Below are 23400 nucleotides of genomic sequence, written 5' to 3'. Positions count from 1 at the left end.
AAGCAGGCTCTCTGCTGAGCAGAGAGCCCGATGTGGGGCTCGTTCTCAGGATTCTGGGATTATGACCCAAGCCGAAGGCAGAGGCTTTAACCCATTGAGGCACCCAGGCCCCCCTTATTACATTTTTTAATACTGACTGAAAATTGTAGCACATGCACAAGGGATATAATATGGTGATATAATGAGTAGCAGTCAACTCACTGCTCAATGTAAGAACTGGAATACTACCAATGCAATATTAGTACTCCCTAGAAGCTCCTTTCCCCATCCCATACTCATTGTTAAAATACCTTTATAACTAACGTCAATACTTCCTGTTATGATTTAAATTAGTTTCCTCTGGTTCTGTTCTCTGGAGATGTATATCTATGAAACACCTTTGCTTTCACTCACAAATAAGTGAGCATATGATTTAGAGTTGTTGGATCTGGTGGCAATTTCAGCTCTGACATAACCTTACTAACTGTGTAACTGTATACAAGTTATCTAACTCTTCTGAGCCACAATTTCCTCATTTGTAGAGCATTCATTACTTGTAGCTATTTTATAGAAAATAAACCATTGTGATCTTATCTCAGATTCTTTTTGTAAATTGTGAATAAAAGTATCACATGTCTGGCTAATTTCTTCATTTGGTAATCTTTGCTTCAAAAACAAACATAATTTAAAAAGAAATAATTCATTCTTTTTTTCCTGGATATTTTATAACTGAATCCAATCCAGTCCAATCCAATCAATGGATGATTTTCGTTGGCTCTGCAGATATTGATTGTCAGGTTGCCTAACTGTCCTGTTTATTATTGAATTCAATGACTTTCAAAAGACTAACATAAAGATGAAGAAAGTAGCAGAAACTGCACATGAGAAATTCACTGCATATTAATCAGTCTAGATCTTCTGGTTAGCTGGGACAGCATCATAGATACACAGAAAAAGGGGTGATAACTTGAGAAACATTTAATTTTCAACATTCATTTTGTAAAATAAATTTTCTGCTTTAAGAAATAATGTGACCAGCTATTATAATAAAGCAGTCTAGAATGTTACCAGTTAGTCTGTCACCACGGTAGCAGCATCTGGGGAACATGTACAATACATTATTCTAGAAATCCCGAGGTTGACTCCCACATTTGTATGAGCAGCCTTGTTTATCTGAAGAGATAACAAATCAAATCACTATATACTTCTGAATTGCATGGCATGGTATCATCTTGAGAGAAGATATTAATGTGTAAAATTCTGGGCCATTTTACAGATGGCCAATGTCAAATAGCTGCAGAAGTGAAATCAGTGCCAAAAGGACAACAGAATAAAGAATTGACCCTTTACAGTTAAAACTACTTAATGTTTTGGTATCACATATGATTCTGATGCTAGAAATGGTGATGGTAACGATGATGATGATGAAAATGCAATTGTGAGAAAATCAGGACAGAAGATTTAATGTAGTGTTAAATACAATCAGTTTAATACATTTTTGTCCATTCTTCTTAAAGAGCAGTGCTTCTTTATTGTCATGTGGCGTGTATCTTACATTGTAGTCCTAAGTGGTGACTAATATGTTGTGTTGAAAAATGTGACAAGAGTTATAAAATTAGGTTAATTTTAAAGGATTCTTGCAAATAAGGGTTTTTTCCATCTTTTTCACTGTTATCTGAGGATAGAGCTACAATTACAGCATGATAAATATTTGGGTGAAATATGAAATAATTAGTCAAGTGACAGTTCCTTACTTGATGCCAGAAGATGGGTCTGACTGATTCTATGTTTCACTGACTTGACTAGTTGTTTGACCAAACTGTTTTCTTTGGTATTTTTTAGACACAATTTAAGTGGGATAACCAGCTGTGTGGAACTTTGTCTTTAAAACTGCTTGTTCGGCCACTTCTATAATCAGAGTTTCAATAATGAGGTTGCCCACTTAACTGTATGGCCCAACCTCCGTAACACTATCAGAAAAAAACACATAGTGGTTTTAACTTTCAGTTAAGCATGAATTTTGAATAACAAAATTAACTTTGGATGACAACAAGATCGTTGATAATTCTTGAGAATCTTTTTTTAATAAAGGGGACTTGAATTTTATTTCTAATTTCTTAAATTATAATTCATATTGTTATGAAATTTTATACAACTGATTGCTATAATTATAAAATTCATCAATTCTTCATAAACTCATACATTTTACCTATTTACATCACAAAAGTTTAGAAGTGACAATCTGAGCTGGTGCCAATGCATACTTACTCTTCTTTTTATGGAACAGTTACCTGGTACTCATAGGAACCTTACCAAGGGAGAAGAGTTTTTATATTCATATTCCTTAAGGCTCTTAACTCCAAAGCTATGCACTTAGATTCTTCTGTACCGTTTCTACTATTTTTTAAGTTTATAAAACTTTTTTCATTTTATGAATAAATAGTATCTGGCCTTTTGATCAAGAAGTTTTATGGCACAACCAAACATATCTAACAAGGCTCCCCCCCCAAATTATTTTAAGATGTATTTCCAGAATAACCACTAGTAAATTTGAGGGCTAATTTGAGTCTTAGAATATTGTGATACCTACTATTGCAATACAGATTTTTTAAAAAGTCACGGTCCAATTGTATATTTGTGTTATGTGTCATGACAGTTTTATATATCTATACAATATTTCCTCTTTTGCTATCATTATTATTGGCAATAACTCTATTACTTTTAATAATAGCACTATCATAAAAATAGAAAGATTTAACAGTTTTCATGGTTTTGAAAAATATAATTCAGAATTCTCTCTTGTAACATGATGGTAGTTTTCCTGCTTATTAACAAACTATGAAATGGGTACTATATTTTATCAGCTTGCTATCTCTTACTTTACATTTTATTATTTCCCAAATGCTAGAGTTTCCTGACATTTATAACATGTTAAAAAAATATTATGCTTTTATTCCTTTGGAAGTATAAGTATGAAGTGGGTCCTAGTCAAAAACATTGCTTCTTAAAAACAACAACAACAACAACAACAACTAAAACATTGCTTCTTTCTTATATATCGCTGTTAGGAGTGAAAATTGGTACAATGTTCTTAGAGGACATCTTGGTTCTATTTGTCAAAATTTTTTTTTTTTTTTTTTTTTTTAAAGATTTTATTTATTTATTTGACAGAGAGAAATCACAAGTAGATGGAGAGGCAGGCAGAGAGAGAGAGAGGGAACAGGCTCCCTGCTGAGCAGAGAGCGCTATGCGGGACTCGATCCCAAGACCCTGAGATCATGACCTGAGCCGAAGGCAGCGGCTTAACCCACTGAGCCACCCAGGCGCCCTATTTGTCAAAATTTAAAATGCTCATACTCTTTGGTCCAATAATTTCAACTCCTAGGTTTTTATTCTATAATCTTGCATATGTGCAACACAAAATATGTGCAAATGAAAAAATTTTTTGCAGCCTATTTGTAATAGTAAATGATGAGAAACAGTACATGCTATTATAGACTATTTAGTTGAATTATGGTACATCTATACAGTGGATTATTATACAGAAAGTATACAAATAATGACTTTTATATATACTGATTTGGAACAATCTATTTTTTTAAGATTTTATTTATTTATTTGAGAGAGAGAGAGAATGCACCTGAGTGGGGAGAGGGGCAGAGAGGGAAAAAGAGGAAAAGGGATAGATAGAATCTCCAGCACTCTGCCCAGAGCATGGAGCCCGAGGCAGGGCTCAATCTCATGACCCTGAGATCATGACCTGAGCCAAGACTTGTATGCTTAACTGACTGAGCTGCCCAGGTGCCCCTGAAATAATCTTTAAGAATGAAAACTCAAGGAACAGAGAAAGGTATATGGTATCCTACCCTTAGAGTGAAGAAAGAGGAAGAGAGAAGGGGGACTTATACATGAGTGTTAGCAAATGCATGAATTATCGTTGGAAGAATCTCCAAGAGTCTACCCAAATCAGTGTTTGCCTCCAGAGAGGGGAACTGGGTAAGTGAGGAAAGGAGATAGATTTAGGTTTATAGCGTATATTCTTTTGTATCTTTATATCATGTGTGTACACTCTTCTTTACATATACATACATGTGCACACAAATACTTCTAAAAACTGAAAGAAATATAGCCTCATGTCCCAGAAGAAATACACTGCCTGATAGTACTTTTCATTTCCTCCTTCCCTTTTCATCACTTGAAGAGGACTGAAGTTCTTTTGTTAGTTGACAAAGAATAAACATTTCTACCTTTACAACTAGCCTGTGAAATCATTGCCAAGTAATTAGAAAGTAGTTGAACCTCTTACCCTTAACATTTTAAGTGTTTGGCTTTGTAAGTATGCCAATGTTGTTGGGTCTCTGCAACCTAAAAAGAATGGAGATCTGACAGTTATAAAGGCAGAGAAGAATCCCCTCTGGAGGCTGGAATTGTTTGTGGTCCGAACTTAGTAACTGCCACATTGCTTCAATGTACTAATGTACACAGTCTGAGAATAATATTCTAGCGTCAGACTATAATTGAATCTCTGAAGATTGTTGAGTTTACACCATATAAAATATACTAAATGTTACAGAATGTATAGCACATATGTAAAACATATTTAGATATTAATGGCAGCAAGGTTTGAAAACTTATTTCGGTTTTAAAAGTTTTTAAACTTTAAGGCAATAAAATAACATATCCACAAGGGAAAAAAAAGGTTAAATTTCAATACAGAAAAAGAATTATAAAGATTGTCTAAATAACAGTTTATAAAATGCTATCTTGCTTATAGGTAAAGATTGCCTCAAACCTTATATTTTGTGGTCATTCCATTGACTGCGAAAGAGAAACAAGAAAAGCAATTTCCTTAAAAGAAATTTCAAGGACATTGGGGGAAAAAAATCACACTGTCACATGCATTCTCACAACACAAGGACAAATACGTGCAGATCAGATTAGTGCCAACTGACTAATATTTTCCCTTCACCATACCCAGGAATTAATAATCTGTTTCTCTTCTAATGATGTTTAAATGACTATGTAGCCATACAGATGGACTGGCACCTGATTCCCTAGAATGAGTGAAAATACATACCCCTAGGAGAAAGATGTCTTTGTTTCCTGGATCTTGGAGTTGTACAGCATATGGTCTGACAGATTTTAAGCTCCAAGTGCCTATTTTTAGACATTCTAGTTCTTTACTTTTATCTTTTAATAAAAGAAAAAGTATTTGTTGAGCTGAGACTTGCTTTCACAATGGCACTTCAGCTAGCTTTGTCAGCTTAGAAAGTTTGGTGAGATGAATAATTTAGACTGTAGGAGTAATATGTCTAGAAAAGAAACTTAAGTAGGGGTTAGATAATACAGGTAATTAATTAAATGATCTTAGGATATCTGACTCACAATGACTAATCTAAATATGTACCAAAAATACATCAAGATCATAAATTATAATTGTGATACTCTCAAGCAACACAGAACACATACTTCACAATGTAATAGGAAAAAAAAATTTTGTTTTATATGTTTAAAAACATTTAAAAATTCTCTCTCTTCCTCTTTTTTCCTTTTTTGTCTTTTGCTAATGTTCACAAAGAATCACAGTACCTGGTCAAAACAGAGAACAATCAAACCTAGATTTATAGTTAATGTCAAGAAATATGAACACATTTTAGAACATATCTTCAATTAGACATATGTTTGATTTGTAAAAGCACTTTTCTGAGAATAGTTGTAGACATTACAAGGACTGCTTCTCCATATTGCCATAGTAATTAAATGGGTACTGTGTCATGACACTATCCTTGACATTAGGAAAATCAATATATACAGCAGATTCTCCAGGGCCAAAGAAGAGAGTAACTCCAGCCGTCTCACTGATAGCTGGGAAGTCATCAGAGTTATCAAAAGAAATGGATGTCATTAAAATCTGACTTCATATTCATTCCTTTCCTTTGGGAAATCTTAAGAATAGTCCCTGTGACACTGGAAAAGCAGACTTCTTAGTTAAGGGAGTACCTAGATATCTGCATGCAGTCCTCAATGGAACCCCTCAAAGCTTCAAAACTTTGGTACTCAAGTGGAATTTTCAATTAGGACAATGTTATAGGTGGTGCCAATCTTCTAAGAATACAGTAGGCCCCCCTTATCTGTGGTTTCAATTTCCTATGGTCAACTACAGTCCGGAAGCAGATGATCCTCCTTCTGACAATTCAGTAGGAAGTCAACAGTAGCCAAACACTATGTCACCATGCCTACGTCATTCATCTTACTTCATCTCTTCATGTATGCATTTTATCATCTGACATCATCACAAGAAGAAAAAGGGTGAGTACAGTCAGATATTTTGAGAGGGGGTTCCTGGGTGGCTCAATCAGTTAAGCATCTGCCTTCAGCTCAGGTCATGAACCCAGGGCCCTGGGATCGAGCCCCGCATTGGGCTCCCTGCTCTGCAGGAAGCCTGCTTCTCCGTCTCCCACTTCCCCTGCTTGTGTTCCCTCTCTTGCTGTGTCTCTTTCTGTCAAATAAATAAATAAAATCTTAAAAAAAAAAAAGATATTTTGAGAGAGAACATATTCACATAACTTTTATGTGTTTTGCTATAACTGCTTTTATTATTAGTTATAGATGTTAATCACTTACTGTTGCCTAATTTATAAATTAAACTTTATCATAGGTAAGAAGGTATAGGGAAAAAAAATAGTATATAAAGCGTTCAGGGACAGCCACAGTTGTAGGCATCCACTGGAGGTGTTGGAACATATCCCCTAAGGATAAGGGGGAGACTACTGTAATCCACAAAATGAAGTGTTATAAGAAATAGTAGTAGGATTAAAAAAAAAAACAAAACTTGAGGGATGCCTGGGTGGCTTAATGGGTTAAAGCCTCTGCCTTTGGCTCGGGTCATGGTCTCAGGGTCCTGGGATCAGGCCCCACATCAGACTCTCTGCTCAGTGGGGAGCCTTCTTCCCCCTTTCTCTCTGCCAACTTGTGATCTCTGTCAAATAAATAAATAAAATCTTTTTTAAAAAATTGCAAAACAACTATCAAAGTAGAAACAACAAACTGATTAAAAATAGCATTTATGATGGGGCACCTCGATGGCTCAGTTGGCTAAATGTGTGACTCTTGATTTCGGCTCAAGTTATGCTCTCAGGGTCCTGAGATTGAGCCCCACATCAGATTCCATGCTGGGCATGAAGCCTGCTTAACATTCTCTCCCTACCTCTCCCCTTGCCCTTCCGCCACCTCTCTCTCTCTCTCTCTAAAAAAATAAATAAATAACTTTTATGTTGAATGTTGGTTTTTGAATAAAAGTTTTTATTAGAAGACAATGAAGAAAGTATAGATTTTTGTGGGAATTGTGAAGAGTTTTATTAGCACTTTCATGAACTCTAGAGGTTGTTTTCCTTTTCACATCAAAACTGTACTTTAAAAAATGCCTTCCCTTTACTCTGGTATTAGTCTTATGCTTAGGCATGAGGGAGGTTTGTAAAAATGGATAAAGAGAGAGGAGAAGACTCTAGAATTAGCCAAATGCAAGTTAAAAGAGGGAGAAGAAAGGAAAGGAGATTAAAGACAAAATGTCTCTGGGAAAGAGATTACTAAGGTATCACCAACAGAGGTGTATGTAGTCAAATAAAGAGAAACATGTAGGTTGACATACGTATGGCTCAGAGATGTTAGGTCAGATGATTTCCTATTCATGCCTGTCACCAAAGAGGCACTCTTGACTCAGGACGACTTCGTTACTGAGGTTTAAGCAGGGAATGGTGGGAGGGGCAGAAGGACTGGGAGCGCATTAGAGTAAACACCTGCTGTTTTGCCTCCCCAGCAACTGTTTCGCCTTCTTTTACTCTCCCTATTCCTCTGGGGCAGGAGTTTAATCATAAGGAATAACAAGAGCCTTTAATTGCTGGACCTGGGAGTCCAGGCCACAGTGGGATTAAGCCCTGAGCTGCTGAGCTGCTAGCCTTAGTTTTCCCTGGTCCCGGAATCCAAAGTGGGGCTTTAACTAGCAAAGGACAATTGAGTAACTCCAGCGTCTGAAGTATAGTATCAATCAGAATTATCAATTCTGGCTCTACATTAGAATCATCTGCTGAGGATTTTTAAAAAAAGATTTTAATAATTTTTTTTGTCAGACAGAGAGAGAGAACTGTAGGGGGAACTTCCAACAGGCAGAGGCAAGGGGAGAATCAGGCTCCCCGCTGAGCAAGGAGCCTGATGTGGGACTTGATCCCAGGACTCTGGGATCATGACCTGAGGCACCCAGGCAACCCTCATCTACTGTGGATTTAGAAAACAAAAACAAAAAACTAGACCAGTATCTGGGCCTCACGTCAAACCAATTAAATCAGAATCCCCAGAGGTGGAGTGTTGGGCTTTAGCATATGTAAAGAGCACCCGGGTTAATGGGTTAATGTGCAGCTAGGCTGAAAACAGCAGGATATGAGAATGACAGAGTGAAAAGATTAAGTGTCCAGCTCCTGGGGAAAAGGGAAGAGGGAAGCTCTATAGGCAGCTTTGAGTAGGGAACACGCATGTTCAGTCAGCTTAACCAGTGTCAAAACGGGATTTGGAGGACTCAGAGGGCAGCAGGACACCAGATATCCGAGCAGGTAGTGGAGTTAGAGGTGCAGTGAAGAAGGTCAGTGGGCAGTAGGCAAGGCTTCCTGTTCCTTGTTATTTGGTTCAGGGGCAGCCTGAAATTCTCTCCTCAGCGATCATTTGACGAGCACTCCCTCCATCTCCGCTTCCCAATGTCTCGACAACGACAGCAATCCACCACCTCTGCACAAGGAGGGCAAACCTCCCACTCAACAGAATCACAGAATTTTAGAGCTGGAAGGGACCTTGAATATTATCTGGTTCAACACTTCTCTCTTGGACTGTGAATATCTCCACACACCTGTTAAAGGCAACAGGTGTTTCTAATCCTTCACTGTTTCTCTATGCATAAATATTAAATGACAAACTGAACAAATTTTCAGATGAGGAAGCTGAGTGCATAGTCAGTAAATCAGTCAGTTCATTCATTCACTTAATACCAGTACAAACAGAAAGCTTTAGATATCCATAAGGATGAATGTATAGCACGGCCACTATAGTTAATACTGTATTGTATATTTGAAATTTGCAGAGAATAGATCTTAAGTATTCTTGCACACCAACGCCATAAAATAATGGTAACTATGTGAAATTATGGGTGTGTTAATTTGTTTGTAATCACCTGTGGTAATCATTTCACAAAATATAAAAATATCAAATCATCATATTGTACAATTTAAATATTACACAGCTTTTATTTGCCAATCATACCTCAATAAAGCTAAGAAAAATAAAACTAGCAAAAAGTTGAAATATACTCATGATTTTTGCTTTAACATAATGTGTTTTTTTCTTACAGTGGATATTTGGTATTTCATAAACAAAAATTAATGTCTGCAGCTGGAAAGAAACATAAGAAACTGAATATTTCTGATGACCTTAGAAATACAAGTAAATTGAATCCAACCAACACCTTGATGTCCTTATTAGGGAAGGCACTGTGTTAGGTGCTATAAACATTAGTGGAGTTTAATCATTAAGGGCCCAGGTTCCTGATTCAAAGTGCCTGGGTTGGAATTCTGGTCCCTACTTTTTGACTGTGTGATATTTATTTATTTAACCTCTTCATTCTTCCTTTTTCTCAACTATAAAATGAGAATAATAAAATATGCCTTGCAGGGATGACAGTACTTTACGCAAAAAAAATATTCACTAAATGTTAACTATTTTTAGCATTATTTAATATTATCTGCCGTTTTGAACCCCCACTACTGAGAAGAGTGGGACCTGTTACCTACATGGGACTTTATTTTGCTGAGCTTCATGCTGGGTTTGGGTGTGTCAATGGGACTAGGGCTGGAGCACCTCTGAATTTAGGCAAAATAATGCGGAGAGGAGTTTGAAGTCAGAAGGACAATCCAAAAGGAAGAAAATGTGAGCCACTGGTTCTAATGAGATCTGATAGCTATTTTTCTGTGTAATGTGGTATGGCACCTCCATGACAAAACCTGCAGCGAAGTTCACTTTGCTCACTAATGTTTTCAGGTGGTATGGTTTACTTTGGCAGAACTTAAAGCAGGGAGGATGTGTCCCTGGCATAGTCAGACAAGAGAATGGGAGGAGACATGATGTTCCTCTGAGGGCCTTCAAACTACGCTGGTAGGAAGCTGGTAGATCTGTCTAGGAAGCTGCTGTGCGTGGGCGTTGCATTTGTCTATTGAGTCCAGGAGTCTGGGTACTGCTGTAGTGGGTGGAGGGTGGGGAACTAGAGGGCTACTTCCTTTCTGACCTTAATTGGGTCTGCTGAGATTCAAACATGAGTGGTCAACCAAGGGGCTGGGGTGTGCCAAAAGTCTATTTGCATGAAAAACTAAGGATACTTCCTGGGCAGAGGGGGTCAGGCAGGCACTTTTGATACAGTAAAAACAAAAACCATATTTATAAAATGTCAGTGGTGCTTCTGAATATAGCACAGATTTTGCACTCCGACGTGACTTTCAGCTCACTGCCCACCAGTGTCTTAAGACCCACTTGGGGAGGGAGGGTACCAGAGTCCTCACTTTCCCCCGCTAAGGCTTTTGGATGAAAAGAAGAACGAGAAGATGCTCCAATACAGACTTGGCAACTTTTTCTTTTCTCAAGTAAAGTCATTTAAAAATGCATATGCCATCTAATATTTTCATGGTTTCAGAAAAGAGAACTGTAACATAGATATGTAAGAAAACAAATTTAACTTAAAAACTGAATTACTGGGATGCCTGGGTGGCTCAGTTGGTTAAGCAGCTGCCTTCGGCTCAGGTCATGATCTCAGCGTCCTGGGATTGAGTCCCACATTGGGCTCCTTGCTCGGCAGGGAGCCTGCTTCTCCCTCTGTCTCTGCCTGCCATTCTGTCTGCCTGTGCTCGCTCTCTTCCCCTCTCTCTCTCTGATAAATAAATAAAATCTTTAAAAAAAAAACCTGAGTTACTTTATATTTTATAAAAAACTTTGAAAGATGACAAATTTAGAACAGCTTCTAGTGAGACATGGCCCGGATTGGACTTGGGTCTCCTCAATCCTGACTGTGAAATCTAGCCTTCCTGGACAGCTGAAACTTTATGCACCTTGAGCAGCATATCTTGCAGGAATGTGGAAGCAGGATGATTACCTCAAGGAGAGACTGAACTACAAAGACAGGTTAAGTCTGAACCAAACTAGTCTGTACCCAGGTGGAACCCTGGCCCTGGCTTTTCACCAACTATACCCTTCATTATAATACTAAAAACCAGGCACATGAGTAGAGATTTAACATGCTAAATGGACTTGCAACATTGAAGGAGCAAAAAATTTAAGTGTGTAGGCACCAATAAATCCCAAACTCTATATGTCTCAACACCACTCCTTTCTCTTCTTAGTCCCCTTAAAAACTTTCCCTGGCCTATGTTAGGGGATTGAGTCTGAAGTACTCTTTCCTTTGTGCTATCTCCCTTGTGCTCCAGAATAAGCCCCAATAAAAGCCTTGCCTGGAACTCCCTTTTGGCCTCTAATCAATTCCTATTGTTTAGAGAGCCCAAAGACCAAGTGGGTGACAGGAAAAACTTCCCTCCACCATGTTGCAACTACATATCCCTTTTCTTTTCTGTTTCATCATCATTGCTTACTCCCTGCCTCTGGTCTTCTACCACACACAGCCCTCCAGTGTTTCCAACCATACTTCTTAATTACATCAGCTTAGTAGAGCATGGATCAGCTATGGTCTTGGGGATGTAAGATGTCTACGCAGAGCAGCAGATACTCAAGCTGAGTGGGACCTATCACTGGAAATAAGGTCAAGGAGGGCAGGGGCTGTGGCTTTTTCCCCACTACACCCCCTAATCCTAAAAACGAGGCCTGGAATGTACAGGTGTTTCATAAATATTCACTGAAACAATGAACAAAATACAGGCAAGGTATATATAGGTTATACTATAATACACTAATGACAATGAGGTAGTAGTCACTGCCTTACTGGTGGTAATGACATAATACAAATCATTAACTATTAAACCTCTTTGCACAAAGAGGAGAAGGAAAAAATTGCTAATTCACCATGTTAACCTAACCATCATTATACCTTTGTTGCTATTCTTCTGAGTGTTTTATAATAGGCATTTAAAATTTATTTGTAATCAGAAAATTTGGATAGGAAATATGGCACTTATTTTCACAAGAACCAATCTCCTTTACCTACACTTACCACTAAAAACAAACTTAAGTGATGTCACCTAAGAAAGTCTGAACTAACCTTTGATAATCTATGTGAGTGCATGTGGTATAAATCACAGAAGACTTACTGGTTAAGGAGATACAGCATATGTATTCTCTTGCTGACTTCTAATGTAAGGGTTTCAATGTCTCATTCATAATGAGGGATTCACAATCTCAAAGGTCTTCTCCAGTCTGAAGTTCAATGATTCCTAAAATAGATTTTATTGTTTTATGTTGATTATAATGTAGCTTATAAATATTTGTATATTTATGCATGTAAGTTTATATATTTAAATATAACAGTAAATTCAAACTCAGATATAGGAGCTCCTTCCATGCAGAAATAGATTTTAGAAATTCACATAAAGACCATTTCTAACATTTCAGGACTACATTTTACCTGGAGGGACAGCAGTGAGTAATTTCACTCAACAGAAAGACTGATTATTGTAAATTTAAAGGTAACTCTTTACCCTTATAGGCCAATAAAACAGAACATTAATTCAAAACAAAGTGACAATATACCAGCTAGCTCGTAGTCTAAGGGACAGAGCTAAGAGAAAACATTAATCGGTGCAGAAATGAGATAAAGAAAAATTTGTCATATGCTCCTACATGGAGTAGGGTAAAGCAGGAAATTCTTCCTTGCAGTAGAATTCAGGATCAACCTCTCCACCACTTTTTGTTCTTCTAAAGACCAAATCACTTGCTCCAGAAGATAACCTGGCAGCTTGGTGGTTATTTCATTAATTTATGTATAATCTTTCTTTTGGAGGTAACGGAATTGCTTTGAAGTTTAATCTCCATTGCTACCCCCTCCAGTCAAGTGAGACGGACAGGACCAGGAAAGTTTAAATAAATGACGCCTTCAAGGGTGACAAAAATGCTTCTGCTGTGGAGATTAAGTTTCTGTTGAAACTTTAAATAGCCTAGGCTCGTCACAACTTCAGGGGCATAAGTAATTCATGCTGCAAGCAGTTAAATCGAAGTTTATCAGAATTGCTTCCTAGCCTGAATGCTAAAAGCTGAAATCGGACTAGCAGCCACACTCCAGGATTTCCCCAGTAGCTCAAGAAAGAGAATTTGGGACTCTTTAGAAGAGTCTTCCGACACCAAACGCCGAGGAGTTTACTGGCATGTTAACCATATTAATAAGCATTATTACCCTATCAGGCTGCAAAATTCTTGTATATAATAGCAACTTTCCTACCGCACGTTGCCACCGGGCAAGGGACCTCCGCAGCCATCCTCCGCCCCAGATCCCTGCGTCAAAGCCCCGAGTCCTGCCTTGCTCCAAACCCAGCCCCAGCCGACCCGTTCCCAGCGTTCACCATGGTCTCTTGCTGCCCCCTGCTGGGATCTTCCGGTCCGGCTTGTAGAGGACTGTCGCGCGGCCGCCGGGGGGCGCAAAGGCTACGTCACCTGTACGCGACCGGAAGTGAGTCTTGTTCATTTCCGCCTCTCGGTCCCGCCCCAGGCCGTAGAGGCGGAGGTAAAGGCATCTCTGGACTATTAATACAGTGCGGGTTGAGGTCTGTGGCTCGTTGCGCTTGTGCTTTTTCTTTGTAGAAGTGGGTCTGGGTGATTTTGTTGTTTGGTGGAGTTCTCTTCCCACGCAGCGCCTTGGCGAGTCGGTTTGGGGGAGGAAGAAGGATGGGGAGAACCCAAGTAATGGAACCCGTGGAATATCTGTATTAGCTTCAGTGAACTAATAGAAACTTGTCACAGAGCTCGGCCTTTCCCCGATTTTCTAATTTTAGGAGTAATCCCTGCCTTTTAAGTTGTGGGGTTCAAGTAAGACAAAATATGGGAAGCACTTAGCTCTGGTTTTACAAATCAAGTGCGTGACTACGCTGCCTTTTCCCATTAATACTTAGGGGCGTGTTCTTGCTGTTTTCCTTTCGGTACCTCTGAGAGATGCTTAGTACATGAGAGGTGACGCTTCTCACAAGAACGTTATGCAGTGTTAGCTGGGATCGATTTCTTTAGTCTGTATCACGAAGTGCTGACGATATTGTGTCCTCCCCCCCACCTTTTTTTTTTTTTTTTTTTGCCATTTTTAGGGACAACTCTTTTCCAGCTCTTCAGGAGAAATGCAACGTCCTCTCTCTTTCAGACAAATTAGGTGAGAAATGGATTGCTGTAAGATCTCCAAACTTCCCTTGTGTTATCAAAAGAAGACCCAACTGGAATATAGTCCCCTGGGCAGAGTTTAGCCATCTCCATTAAAGTTTCTTTATCAAGCGAATTGTGCAGCAGAGAACAAGGAAATCCTCCTTTATTCCTTAGGCCTTACAAGTTTTGAGTACAGAGGTTTTCATTGTATTTGTTAATTTTGTACTTTAGTCCTTGGAATAATGGCTTTAGTTAATTAAAGAGCGAATTGAGAGACAAACTGAAATAAATTTTGGAATATTACTTATTTTTTAAATTTGTAGTTTGAGACAGTTGGTAACTTTTTGCATTAGGCTGCCCATGTATTTATTACCATGCTAGATGTTACCGGAGTGTTTTGAATGTGGATCAGGTGCTAAAAGTAAAACAGTATTTTTCAGGTTTAACTTTTTTTGTATTGAAAACTGAAAAACTGATAAAGGTAACATATTTCCCAGTACTTTCTGCACCCCTAAGCCAATTTAATTTGTTCTTAATTTATCTGGTTGCAAAATAAGATTTATTAAATAGTGTCACAGTATTTCAGGAACAGTACATAGCCCCCATTAATCTCTCAGAGATAACTCTTACTACCTTTTTAACCTCTTTGTATACATTAATGCCCCCTCTTTATATAAGTGATAACTATTTTATCTGTACGGTTATGTGATTTGCCACTTAGAATATCTTGGATATCTTTCCATTGTGTTAGTTATGCCTCTTTATAAAGAAATCAGGTTGTACAGTATTATGTTACATAGATATATCACAATTTATGAATCTTTCTGTTGGTGGGTTTCTTTTCTGCCAAAGCAAATATTCAAGATAGTCACCCTTTTTAATAAGAAATGTGTATTGTCCTTTTATTTCTTTGGATAATCTTAAAGACGTGAAAATGCTGGGTTAAAGAATATGGTGGATGGTGCCAAATCCCCAGCTGGGGTATTTGAGAATTTTCTGCATTTCCTCACATGCTCACAAACAGTAAGAGAGAAAGAGCACAAGGTGGGGGCAGGGGCAGAGGGAGAGTGAGAAGCAGACTTCCCACTGAGCAGGAGCCCTACACAGGGCTTGATCAGAAGCAGACTTCCCACTGGGCAGAGAACCTAATGTCAGGGCTTGATCCCAGGAACCTGGGATCATGACCTGAGCCAAAGGCAGATGCTTAACTGACCAAGCCCCCCTGGCACCCGTACATTTTAGATTCTTTAGTAATAAGTTACAAAACAAATGATTCACTTCAGCAGTATTTGTTAAGTTAAATATTCTCGTGGGCAGGTATTATTTGAATGAGACCTTGAACTATGGATAGATATGGGAGGATGGGCCTTTTTGAAAGAAAAGCTTCCCCAAAGGCAAGGAGACAAAAATGGTCAAGAATGTTTAGAATTTGAGGTCTGAGAGACAATAATACCTGGTTGTGAGGTTGTAGAATAGAACAGAGAGCTAGGAAGGTAGTTGGAATGATGTGGTGAGAGTTTTGAAGATATTTGTGAAGATTTTGCTTTCTAGGAAGAGCTACAAAGGCCTTCAATCAGGGAGTAAGGGATGTAATCACTTCTTAGTTTCTAAGGTATCCTATGGTGGCAGTTTTGCGTGACTGGTGTTAGAGAAGCAGCAGGTTAGGTGGCTGTTACAGCCTGGGTGAGGGAGAACAGCGAAGATGAGAGATACTATTGAAGATGCTGAAGAAGCTGAACTTACATGATTGGATGACTGGGATTGAGGAAGAAGAAGAAAATAATCACTTTTAGATTTTTATCATGAGTGACTATTAGGTTAGTGGTAGTGATTCCACTAACAGAAGAGGGCTAGTTTGGGGGCCAGGAAAGATATTCAGTTTGGTTTTAGACATGTTAATTCATGTGAAAGATATTTCTGCAGAGAGTGACTTATTCACAAGACATAGATTCAGGAGAAACCTTAATAGATTTTATGACTCCTTTGTTAAGAAATCGGGCATATATTTTCACTATTAGTCTGTTAATACAGTTCATTTTGAACTTTCTGTGGCATGCTCAGCCTGTCAGTCATTTCAAGAGTTTGTTGTCTAGAGTAGTTGTCTTTAGACTTTTGATTGTGTACATTCTCAGTAAAATAGGTTTTATACATGTACTTCCAACGTATGTATATTTACTAATTATATACATGTTTTACAGTACTATTACGTTGTATATATAAAACATATAAAATGGAATTTTTAAAAGGCTAAGACAGATATAAATTGGAGTTTCACAGCTTGCTTCCTATATCTCATTGGATCATCTTTCACCCCTCTTCCCAAAGCACAGGTCTTACCTACCACTGTCAGTGTTCTGTACCATTATCCAGTAGAGGTCACCCTTGCACATCTGGAAGAGAGAACAGATGTTGAGCTGTACAAGTAGAGCCTTCATTCTTTAGTCAGAATGAAGATCTTGTTTTTAAAATTCTAAATTCATGCATTTCTGGAAGAATATGTAGTTAAAAGAGTAGTATGTCTTATTATAGAGATATTATAGCGAACTCAGTATAGGGCAGTCTAAAATGTGCCGCTGTTTGATGTTTATTTTGTGAGGGTCTTGAATTTTTGTTTGAATGTTACTTGATTCTATAGTTTGGGAATCTTTTTCTAATTCTTTGAAGATCTGTAGATTGCCTGAGATATCAGGGAGTTCCCTGCCTCTAAGCATACTCTGAAGTTCTTGTTACATTGATACAACTGAGGGATGGGTGGCTGGTTCATTCAGTGCAGCGTGCGACTCTTGATCTGGGGGTTGTGAGTTTGAGACCCACGTTGGGTATAAAGATTACTTAAAAATAAAATCTTAAAAAAAATAGTGTAATTAAAAGGGCAGACACAGAGAGGCTTTATTTAATACCAATCTTAAAAACAGTATCTCAAACCCAGAGATATTAGTGTTGAGTTGGAACTATCTATTTCTATTTTTTATTTTTTTTTATTTTTAAAGATTTTATTCATTTATTTGACAGAGAGAGAGCACAAGCAGGGAGAGCGGCAGGCACAGGGAGAAGCAGGCTTGCTGCTAAGCAGGGAGCCCGATGATGTGGGGCTCGGTCGCAGACCCTGGGACCATGACCGGAGCCAAAGGCAGACACTTAACTGATTAAGCCACCCAGATGCCCCTATTTTACGTTTAATTAGGAGATGAGAGGGGAGGTGTGTCCTTTAAGTGATAAGAGCCTGTTGTTAGTAATTAGAAATTAAGAGCTAAGTTTGTCACAGCTATATAGTCAAAAAGGAAGAAGTACAATTAAAAAATATATAAGTTGTTTTATGACTCAGACCACAGTTAGCTTAAGAACACAAATCATCTGACAAATTGAGTAACAGATGAAAATTTTTCTGTTGCTTTCCTGATAAAGTATTTCCTATAAATGCACATACTTGTTTTAGTAGGTACCTATGGATATTATCATATATAAATTCATACATTTTATGCCCCATTTCTAAGTGATTAGGAAAATGAGTTGTTGAGGTTTTAGTCACTTGCCTGGAGTTATGTGTTCTGATACAGATGCAGAGAGCCCTGGGTTCATCTTTTATAATGTGAAAGGTTAGTAGAGGATGGTAAAAGTAACTTCTCAAAGTTTATGGGCTCTCAGCACAGTTCTACTATGTAGATTAAAAAGTGCAGCTAAATCATTTTGAAGATAAAAATTGGTTTGGAGTAGTTGGTTACAACCCAGGGGGCAAGAGGGTAAACTGAAGGACGTGGAGATTGAGATCGGAACTGTCGACCAGAGGTCTATATAAAGCTAAGAATTAAGACTAATGATAGCATGGGTTTAAAGAGAACCATGAGTCTAGAAAAAGGTGTTTAAGGTGGAAATTAGATAGTCTGGAGTGTTGATTTTAAAGGCTATATTTAGAGTTTGAGGAACCAGGAAGAGGGAACAGGGGCAAAGTAGTCTGGTATCTGTGGGTGGAAGCAAGGCCAAAGATCGGGAAGTTGGAAGACAAGGCAGAATTGAAAGCATTGGTTAATAGGAATAAGCCAAAGCTTTGAAAACTAGGAGGATAAAGCAGAGGTAGGGAGGGGCAACTGGTTTTGGTAGCAAACAGGCAAGTCCAAATATAAAGAGCAAAATAAAGGCAGGAATAGTTGGAGGACAGTGATGATGCTTATATTGCTTTTCTTCACATTAAGAATGGAAGCAGCCCCAGGCCCACAGATAATCAGAAGGCGTAAACTGGAGAGTGGGAGTGCAGTGGCTGAATTGTTACTGCAGCACAAGAGAGCTGGAGCTATACATACTTTCTCATAGAAATGGCCATGATGCTTACAGGACCTTAATATGGCTTTTTAGCTGTTTAACATAAGCATTTGCATAATATTATGTATGTTGTTTTACACAGCATTCCAAAAGATTTGGGATACCTGACCATTATACCACCAAGAAACTTACTGTGTATGAGAAGTAACTTTCTCTTTGGTTCAAGATGTTGGATGATCCGATTTTCAGCAGAAATCCTCCTTAAATCAGTTTCATTTAGACTTTTTAGTGTGAAGTGTGGTAATGCCAACAGTGAGTCTTTGGAGAATGAAAAATTACTGAATAACTTACTTACAATGGGAGTTGATGTTGACATGGCAAAAAAACGACAGCCTGGAGTTTTTAATAGGACGGGAACTAAAGAGCAAGAGCTGAAGATGTTCCTTCTGTCCAAAGGAGCTAGCAAAGAAGTGATTGCTAGCGTTATATCAAGATATCCACGAGCCATAACACGCACACCTGAAAGTCTTTCAGAACGGTGGGATCTGTGGAGAAAAATTATGACATCAGACCTTGAAATTATAAATATTTTGGAACGTTCTCCGGAATCTTTTTTTCGATCTAGTAATAACCTAAACTTAGAGAATAATATAAAGTTCTTCTATTCAGTTGGATTGACCCATAAATGCCTTTCTCGATTATTGACCAATGCCCCACGTACCTTCTCAAACAGTCTAGATCTGAATAAACAGATGATTGAGTTTTTGCAAGAAGTCTCTTTGTCTTTGGGTTACAATAAGCCCAGAGATTTTGTTAGGAAGATAATTTTAAAAAACCCTTTCATCTTAATTCAGAGTACCAAACGGGTAAAAACTAACATTGAATTTTTACAGTCAACTTTCAGCTTGAACAATGAGAAGCTGCTTGTTCTGCTCTGTGGTCCAGGAGCTAAAATTCTAGACCTTTCCAATGACTATGTCAACAGAAACTACACAAATATCAAAGAGAAGCTGCTTTTTCTTGGGTGTACTGAAGAAGAGATACACAAGTTTATCTTACGCTATCCAGATGTTATCTTCTTGGGAGAGAAAAAATTCAATGATAAATTAGACTGCCTCATAGAAGAAAAACTCAGCATATCACAAATAATTGAAAATCCTCGGATTTTGGATTCAAGCATAAATACTTTAAAAAGTCGAATCAAAGAATTGGTAAATGCTGGCTATAACTTAAGTACATCAAACATCGCTCTGTTATCTTGGAGTCAAAATAGATATAAAGCTAAACTGAAAAAGTTAAACATTGAATAGAACATTGTTCTGGAAAATTAAAAAGTGTCAGTCTTGGGGCGCCTGGGTAGCTCAGTGGATTAAAGCCTCTGCCTTCAGCTCGGGCCATGATCCCAGGGTCCTGGGATTGAGCCTCACATTGGGCTCTCTGCTCAGCGGTGGGCCTGCTTCCCCCCTCTCACTCTGCCTACTTGTGATCTCTCTTTGTCAAATAAATAAATAAAATCTTTAAAAAAAATAAAAATAAAAATTATCAGTCTTAACAATATAGTGATACTTCATTTTGAATTTGAGCCTTTCTAAAAGGAGAGCTTTGGTTTCTTTCTTTCTTTCTTTCTTTTTTTTAAAAGATTTTATTTATTTATTTGACAGAGAGAAATCACAAGTAGATGGGGAGGCAGGCAGAGAGAGAGAGAGGGAAGCAGACTCCCTGCTGAGCAGAGAGCCCGATGCAGGACTCGATCCCAGGACCCTGAGATCATGACCTGAGCAGAAGGCAGCAGCTTAACCCACTAAGCCACCCAGGCGCCCCTGGTTTCTTAACCGTATATACATACATAATGATTCTTTGGATATTTTATTTTAAAGGTTCATAAAAACTCATGGTCATTATGCTCTAGTATCATCTTCCCAGCTACCTTTTTTTTGTTTGAATTAATACAACATCTGGTTATATGCTGTAGGCCTTTGGCTGTCATATGAATGGTAGTTCCTGAGTGCCAGGGTGGAACAATATATAGAAAGAAAGTACAAAATAAGTGTTTTTTGGTTTCTGTTCAGATTAAAAAATCAACAGATTCATTTGTATAGTTCTGTATCCTCTCAGGGTTTTGAATTGCACCTGATTTTTCCTGTTATTGCCACATATCTAATTGTGATTCATCTTCAAAATAGAATGTTAGTAAAAATTTGACAAACCAAAAAGGAGGTCTTTTACTCTCAAGTTCTGCTTTCTTCATTTAAACCATTAGTATGTTCCCCTTTCCCTCCAAGGTAGGGTTAATTTACTGTGGGAATATCTTGATTGCTTTAAAGACAACAGCAACTATGATGGGCAGAAAAATGGCCACCCAAAGATGTCAGTGTCTGAACTCCCAGAATCTGAATCTGTTCTGTTACATTGGAAAAGAATTTTGCAGATGCAGTTGCGTTAAGGACCTTAAGATAGGGAGAGGATTCCAAATTATCTGTGTGGGGCCAGTGTTACCATATGGGTTCTTAAAATGGAAGAGAGATTTGACATAAGGATTTGGCCATATTTACTGGCTTTGAAGAAGGAAGGGACCATGAGCCAAGGAATGCAGGTGGCCTCTGAGAAAATGGAAAAGGCAAGGAAACATTCTTCCCCTGGTGCCGCCAGAAAGGAACACAGCCTTGCTAGGACTTTGAATTTAGCTCACTGAGACTTGTCAAACTTCTGACCAACAGAACCCTAAGATAATAAATTTGTGTTGTTTTTAAGCAATTGGGTATGTGACAATTTGTTATAGCAGCAAATAGATGAATATAGGGGGAGGAGTCCCAATTATGTGGTTCTTTTAGTATATTTTTTCTTCCTCTAATTACCTGTTTTATCCACATATCTTTCTGGAATGACTAGCAAGTTGTTGTTTTTAAAGACCTCTAAATGTCTGTATAAAAAATGAAATGTAAGTAATAAAAATCTAAATAAAGAGGTATTTTTACTTAAAGTAGCTTAAAGAAATGGTTGTAGTTTCTATATTTTTATATTTGATGTGCATTTTATCTAATGTAAATAAAGAACGAATTTTAAAGTTTTTTTTTTTTTGTCATAGAGAGAGAAGCAAGAGCAAGCACAGGCAGACAGAGTGGCAGGCAGAGGCAGAGGGAGAAGCAGGCTCCCTGCCAAGCAAGGAGCCCGATGTGGGACTCGATCCCAGGACGCTGGGATCATGACCTGAGCCGAAGGCAGCCGCTTAAGCAACTGAGCCACCCAGGCGTCCCAAGAACAAATTTTAGATGCACTGACTTAAAAAATGACAAATCAGGTGATGTCTGTATTTTGCAGACATTCACAACCTTGCTCTGATATAAATTGAAAGACAAGTGACAAATTATATGATCTTAATTACTTCCAGGTGTTTTCCAGAGACATTTGTTTTCCAAATGTAGATTTTGAATTAAATAACAATCGCGCTAAACCTTTGAAGCCTTATTTCCTAAATGATGCTTCAAAAAAACTTTTTCCTGCCACCTATAGAAACAAAATGCCTGTTTTATTGAAGTCCGTTTGATGTCAATGGAACTTAAAATTATTGCGAGTACACTATCTGATGGCAAGCATGGCAGGGTTAAGAAAACATGGGTTTTAGAGAGATACTTCTTTAGAGTGATATATCTGGGCATCATTCCTGATTAGCTCTGTATGTGTAAATATTTCAATTTCACTGAACTTATTTTCTCATCTTTAACATTAAAAATTGACCTTGAAGAGCTGGCAAAAATCAGATGACGTAGAGTCTCTAGGTGTTTTTGTGGGTAGTAATTGTTCAGTGACAGTATGATAAAGTTATAATACTCTATAAAACAGCTTTATTGATATATAATTCACAATTAACTCACCAAATTATTGATATATAATTCACATATAACTCACCAAATTATTATCAGTGTATGTGTGTGTGTGTGTGTGTGTGTGTGTGTGTGTGTATATATATATATATATATATATATATATATATATATTTAATTCATAGAGCTATGTAATAATCACAATCAATTTAGGACATGTGTTTGCTCCCTAAAAGAAATCATGCCCATTTGTGTTAAATTCCCATTACCTTCCCTTCCCTAGGCCTAAGCAATCAATGATCTACTTTTTCTCTCTCTAAATTTGCTTATTCTGGACATTTCAAATAAATGGAATCATACAATACGTGTTTTTTTGTGACAGTCTTCTTTTACTTAGCATGATGTTTTCAAGTTTTGTCCATATAGCATATACCAGTATTTCATTACTTTTTCTTCCCAAATAATAATCCATTGTAGGAGTACAGTGGCATTAATGGGAGTAAATATTGTTATTGTTAACCAAGTATTAATTCCCTTCATATTCTGAATTTTATGAGAGCCATTTCTTTGGAATCTAAAAAGTTTATAAGGAATTTGAGGGAGGTGGGTAGCAGAGGAGATAAAAGATTATTCAGCTCAATACTAGACAGTCACATGCAAAAGACTGAAACTGGACCACTTTCTTACCCCATAAACAAGAATAAATTCAAAATAGATTAAAGACCTAAATGTGAGATCTGAAACCATTAACTCCTGGAAGAAAACATAAGCAGTAATCTCTTGGTATCAGCCTTAGCAACATATTTATGGATATATCTCTTCAGGCATGGAAAACAAAAACAAAAATAAACTATTGGCATGACACCCAAATAAAAAGCTTTTGCACAGCAAAGGAAACCAACAAAACAAAAAGAGAACCTAGTGAATGGGGGAGAGATTTGCAAGTGATAGATCTGATAAGGGGTTAATA

The 23400-nt window shown here is 37.8% G+C and overlaps 2 protein-coding genes across 2 annotated transcripts in view; one reads left to right on the top strand and one right to left on the bottom strand.

Moving 5' to 3' along the window:
• Window positions 1-13594, bottom strand: part of AKAP9 (A-kinase anchoring protein 9) — a 197080-nt gene extending 183486 nt beyond the window's left edge. The window contains exons 1-2 of the mRNA XM_059171077.1: window positions 13448-13594; window positions 12324-12446 (exon numbers count right to left, since the gene is read on the bottom strand). The gene's annotated coding sequence lies outside the window, so the exon portion shown is untranslated. The remainder of the gene's footprint in view (window positions 1-12323; window positions 12447-13447) is intronic.
• A 97-nt stretch (window positions 13595-13691) lies between these two features.
• MTERF1 (mitochondrial transcription termination factor 1) lies at window positions 13692-21592 on the top strand. Its single transcript, XM_059171095.1, has 3 exons — window positions 13692-13769; window positions 14301-14362; window positions 18752-21592. The coding sequence occupies exons 2-3, from the start codon at window positions 14331-14333 to the stop codon at window positions 19917-19919; spliced, it is 1200 nt and encodes a 399-aa protein (XP_059027078.1). The 5' UTR covers window positions 13692-13769; window positions 14301-14330; the 3' UTR covers window positions 19920-21592.
• Window positions 21593-23400: the final 1808 nt, after the last annotated feature.

This window comes from Mustela lutreola, chromosome 4, assembly GCF_030435805.1.
Source record: "Mustela lutreola isolate mMusLut2 chromosome 4, mMusLut2.pri, whole genome shotgun sequence".
In the NCBI taxonomy this organism is placed as follows: Eukaryota; Metazoa; Chordata; class Mammalia; order Carnivora; family Mustelidae; genus Mustela; species Mustela lutreola.
This window is presented reverse-complemented; position numbering and strand designations above follow the sequence as displayed.